General features: G+C 44.7%; 1 protein-coding gene across 1 annotated transcript in view; it reads left to right on the top strand.

Moving 5' to 3' along the window:
* Window positions 1-5,804, top strand: part of prex1 (phosphatidylinositol-3,4,5-trisphosphate-dependent Rac exchange factor 1) — a 91,058-nt gene that overhangs the window by 70,570 nt on the left and 14,684 nt on the right. The window contains exons 25-27 of the mRNA XM_008291433.1: window positions 23-308; window positions 1,977-2,186; window positions 4,756-4,853. Coding sequence (XP_008289655.1) covers window positions 23-308; window positions 1,977-2,186; window positions 4,756-4,853 — 594 coding nt within the window. The remainder of the gene's footprint in view (window positions 1-22; window positions 309-1,976; window positions 2,187-4,755; window positions 4,854-5,804) is intronic.

Raw genomic sequence — 5,804 nt, 5'->3', positions numbered from 1 at the left:
CTCCTCTCCTCTCCTCCTGCAGCTCAACTCAGCCCCATGTCCCACACTCTGCACTGCATGACCAGTATGGGAGCTCCGTCCTGGAGCTGTTCTGGTCTGGATGGGGATGAGCCTGATGGCGGTGGGAAGGTGGCCGTGGATGGAGGCGAGGACTTGATGGAGAATCGCCGGAGTGTCCACGGAGAGGGAGGACTGAGCTTCCTGCTCAAACAGGAAGACATGGAGACGCAGGACGCCTACATTTACCTGTACAGCCGCCTGGACGTTGCTGTGAGGGAAATGAGGCAGTATGTTGCTCAGATAGATGTGTAAGTGTTCCAGCTCATTAATTTAATATAAATAAGAATATTATTAATATTCTACCGTTAGATACAACTTCTCTGTGTCCCATACAAGTCTTCTATATCTACCGCTATGAAACCATCCGCTGCTGTTATCCAGTGTTGTCATTCCACTGGTGTTTTTTTAATTCTGTGTGTGTAGACTATTTTCATAGCCTTCACACTGACATTTAGAGATCTCTGGATCTGTTATCCCCACACCAGCCTCCTGAGGCTGTTCGCAGGCCTCTCTTTGTCTATCTGCCCTTCGCCTTGTTTAAAGCCGAGGATTTACAAAAGGAACATTCTTCAGACCCAAAATATTTATGAGCCGAGCCCAGCACAGGAACAGGGCGTGAGGCCAGGATAGCATCAAGAGAAGGAGACGCACATTGTGTGTCTGTGCCGAGGAAGGGGCGCGACGATGTCAATGAATAGATGTGTGTTTTTAATTGTGTGGGCGTCGGTGTATTTTAATATAAATATAAGCATCTTGACATCAGGAATTTAATTCCAATATGTGTAACGTCCACAGAGCTGCACAACATGTTTGAACAAATCATAAAGACAGGCTGTATATCATGGAATGGAGTGCGTCTAAGGGGATCCCGAGCAGTTTCTGGCTCTTTCTTGTCCCTACACTTTACTGTGGGCTCATGTTTTCCCTGCAACAGGACTCCAGCACCTCAGTTGTTTTACAACAGTTGAGAATACCTGGAATCACCATGTGTATTTCAAACAGCACCAGACAGCCGCACTCAACCACAGGAGGTTTCTCACACTGAAGACCAAGACAAAGTCCATTTATTTCCATTGAAAACTGGACATTACACGTCCACAGGTAGAACATCTGTGTGCTCGCTCACCTGTAGCTCATTCAGATAGAATAACAACATCACAGGCGTCCTCATAAGGGGAGGAGCTTATCTTTACCCAATGAAATAACATCTTTAAACTGCTTTATCAACTAAACTTTACCTTAAATCAGTATATTTTTAACGTTAGATTTTATCCTTAGCTTCTAACACAGGAAATTTCTAGATTTTTAACTAAAATAATTTATATGGCTGGGATAGGCTCCAGCCCCCCGCGACGCTTGTGAGTGTATAGATAATGGATGGATGGATGGATGAGTGGATGGATGGATAATTTCAATCGCTGTCACACCATGTACAGCAGGTCCCACAGGCACTACCAACATTAATCGTGGTAACTCCACATACTATAGGTATTTAACTGCTTACTTGTGCTTCCATACGTCTCCTCTTTGCTCAGTGTGAACACAGCCTGCAGCTCAGAGCCACATGTGTTGTCATGTGACTGCTGGTCTCAGCTGACTTTACGACTGCACTGTGGAATAAATACAGTTGTTTAAAGCCAACACTTTATTTATAATAAACTTTCGAATGACACATATAGAATAAAGTGTTTTTTTGTTTTTTTTTGAAATATCAAGACTTTAACCTTCATTATGTTTCCTGATATGTCACAGAGAGTAGTTCACTGCTGGAAAACTGGAAATCTGACCTTTACTTTCTGGTAAATCTGGTGGAATCAGCGTACCTTTCAAACCCGCCGGTGGTTTTGGGGTTCAAAGTGTTTAAACAAAATGTTTGGTTTTACTCTCATTCTAATCTTCTCTCTGTCTGTCTCCAGCCTCTTGTCATCGATCACAGAGCCCACACAGCTCCAAGGGGAGCCTCCGGTCTATGAGCCCAGCCAGCCGCCTTCTCTGGCCCCTTGTGAAGACGGCTGCGATCAGGACAAGGTGGAGCAGGGCGGCATTAAAAGGGTGTGCTTTAAGGTGAACGAGGAGGACCAGGAGGACTCGGGTCACGACACGATGAGCTACAGGGACTCCTACAGGTTAGTGTTCCTGAAGTTGGTGTTTAAACGCAACCTCACACTGAGACTTACAAACTGTGGCTGGACCCGTTTGTACAGCCCATAAAACGTGACCTTATTTCAGCCTGTGTGAACTCAATCGTCATAAAACACAAGAAAGAAGACGCAGGACGCTCTTGTTTCACACCTGCTGTCTCAGTGTGGACTCTGTTAAACATAAACAGCGTTCAAACTCTCTCTTCAGCCCACAAACCTATAATGCTTCTCATTTCCCCCCCGTTTGGAGACGACAATTGGTTCCAGATGTTGGCGTCTTAGCTGAGATCGAGGGCTAAAAATGACTTCAAAATGTTTTGGTCAGATCTGGTTATGTCATTTGCTTGTTGTGAGTTCATTCAGATGTTTCCGTGTGTGTGTGTGTGTGTGTGTGTGTGTGTGTGTGCAGCTCACTGGGCAGAGCTCCACCAAGCCCCACCCTCCACCACCCACTAAGATGTAGTTATTGGTTGTTGGTGTGGTGGGCTGGTGTATAATAGAACCAAATGTTTGGGGTGCGGCCTCCTCACCCACTCTGTCATTAAGGCCCTGCCATGTGAAATGCAACTACCTCATCGCAATAAAATGTAAAGTAAAATGTAGGCTGTTCTACGTGTGGTGTACACACACACACACACACACACACACACACACACACACACGCAGTCACAGTGAGTTGTTTACTAAAGGGGTTTTGAAAACCAGTGGAAAAAAGTTCCCCGTTCACGGCAGCAGCATGAAGTGTGCTACTGTGTTTCAGAGGTGAAGCCTGAGGTGGTGACAGGACGCAGCAGAGCTCAGCAGCAGCTGGAGGTCAAACGGCGAGTGAGAAACACAATGTTAGAACAGGGGCAGGAAGGACTGGGTTCAGAAACACTAGCAGAGGGTCACAGAGGAACGCAGGACGGACCGATGAGATAAGAGAGCAGTGTTTGTTCCAGACTCTGTGTCTCCTATGAGCCGCTGCCTCCTGAGTGTGCACATGTAAAAGGCCTGTTAGGATGCTGTTTCTTGTATTGAGATGTATGTAAAGTGTGTCCAGTTAAGATAGATAACAGTTCACTCTGACTGACTGTCCTCACATGCCAAACAACCCTGGACATCACTGCTGTTTCCTCAGAGAGGAAATCATCCCAATATGGTTCTATTCTCAGGAAAGATGTGAGAAAATATATCCACGTTGCATTCACAGACAACACATCCATCAACCCCACACACACACACACACACACACACACACAATGCACGTGGTTCCAGTGTGTGTGCTGGCGTGTTTAGTGTCCTGTATGTCAGATTGTTTCTCCAGCGTGAATACGACATGTCGCTCTATAAAGTGTGCACATGGGGGAAGCTGTTAAGAAGCTGCTCACCAGCATCCCAGTGTGGGACATTCATTCTGTATTTAGAGCTGTGTGTGTGTGTGTGTGTGTGTGTGTGTGTGTGTGTGTGTGTGTGTGTGTGTGTGTGGTTTAAGGTTCCGCCCAAATCCACTGCTGCGTAATTATCTCAGCGGTGCTCGCGCTTTTGTCAGCAGGTGTGTGAAGCTAAATTTGGAAACCACCTTTTTCGAATTTTGTGTGTGTGCGTAGGTGTGTGTGTTTGTGTGTGTCTGAATTGATTCAGAGCTCGACATGCACACACAGATATCCAGGGGAAGTAGAGAAAAAACGCTGGACGCCAGATCATAGCAGGAAGACGAGCCGGTGTTTGTCATGCTGTAGCTCACGGTGGCTGGTAGGCCATCCATCGCGGTAATCCAGCCTGTGAATCATTCGAAGCTCCTCCGAGCGTATTGCAAGCGTGCTCACTTAAAGGCATGTATAATTTGAGGCACATAAATCTTCCACGTGCTCCTGGTAATCATGTTGTATGACTAGAAATACCACCAGACCGATTCGTTTTACAGAGGATTGTCTGGCCTCACCGGTACGAAGGAGCAGACTGGAAATCTTTGTCAACATTTACAATAACACAAAATCCAACCCATGTAGGAATAAATGCATTTGGTTATTTATGCTATACATGTGTTATTGAAAACAGTACATTTATCTCCCAGCGTTGATAGGCTTGTATTGGGGCCTGAGGTCAGTCGGATCCTGCTGTGATCAGGACAGCTGATAGAGGGAAGCATCTGCATCTGAGCCAAATTTGAATTTCATTTATTAGGAATTGGTTATAAAAAAAAAAAAGAAAAGCTACAGGTCAGTTGGAGTGTTCTCAAAAACAAATCAGACAGGCCGATCATCGCCCAGTAGTATTAGTCAGATGTTTAAGGATCTAATGCAGCCACAGTCTCCTGAATGCTCCTCTGTGTCGACCAGCAGCGGTTGTTGTTGTTGTGATAAAAAAAATTTAATTACTGTTGGTCTCACATGCTGTAAATCACAAAATGCATTTACAATCAGAGGGATTATTTGGCAGCATAATTACAAGACTCTGCTTTCCAAATCCTCCGTGTGGTTTAAGAACGGAATGAAGCCTTTTCTTTGTAATGCATTCTAACTGTGTGTGTGTGTTTGTGTGTGTGTGTGTGTGTGTGTGTGTGATTTTACAGTGAGTGCAACAGCAACAGAGACTCGGTGTTGTCCTACACCAGCGTGCGGAGCAACAGCTCTTACCTGGGCAGCGACGAGATGGGATCAGGTAACGGATGCCTCTAGAGGAAGTTTTTCTTTTTCATCCATCTTTAAATACAGATTAATGCAGGATTTAGTGTTTTTCTAGAAGTTCTTTCTCTACGATGTCTGTCCTTTCACCTACAGCAGAGGTGTTTTGTCAGTGTGGTCTTGGCTCTTTACATCAGAGGTTCTCAACTGGTCTCACCCTGGGACCCACATTTTTCCGTGGTCATTAAGTCGTGACCCAATTTTTTTTAGAATTTAGTATATTTTCCTGTGCAACATGCATTTCAGAGCATATAACCATGCATAATAGCTGGACCATGACAACTGCATGTACAAAACTGCACAAAATAAAAAAAGGGCACAAAACAACATGTTTTCACTCCATTTTGAGCAAATTAATATAAAAACTAAGGAGGACCATGACAACTGCAGGTACAAAAGTGAATAAAATAAATATCAAAACTACTCGAAAATAAAGTTTTGGCCTGATCAGGTCATTCGTTGAAGTTATTGAGACAGTTGGGCACCTGCTCTTGATTAGAGTTTCAAAGTCTGGGGGGGTGGGGAGGAATAGTCGGAGATCAAAACTGATATCCCGATTCCAGCACAGCCAACAAATAGTTGGCTATTAGGCCATTCGGGTCCAGTCCTCGTATGAAAACCCACATTTTAAATACTCCGGGTCATATTTGCGCTTTGCCATCTTGCATCCCAACATCAACACAAACTTAAAATGAACGTCAAACAAACTATGGTTACCGTGCCTGTCAAAATAAACGTTTTTTCAAAATAAAAAATAAGTCCAACCTGAGACGCACAATATATATTATTTAGTTTTGACCAGCTGTTCGCGGCCCACCCAGAACAGGTCCGTGACCCACTTTTGGGTCGCGACCCACCAGTTGAGAACCCCTGATCTACATGATCCAAAGTGGAGTGAACGGCCAGAATCAAAAAAGTGACGCTGTTGAAGAAGACA

Source organism: Stegastes partitus, unplaced genomic scaffold (assembly GCF_000690725.1).
Source record: "Stegastes partitus isolate 25-593 unplaced genomic scaffold, Stegastes_partitus-1.0.2 Scaffold742, whole genome shotgun sequence".
NCBI classification, from domain to species: domain Eukaryota; kingdom Metazoa; phylum Chordata; class Actinopteri; family Pomacentridae; genus Stegastes; species Stegastes partitus.
This window is presented reverse-complemented; position numbering and strand designations above follow the sequence as displayed.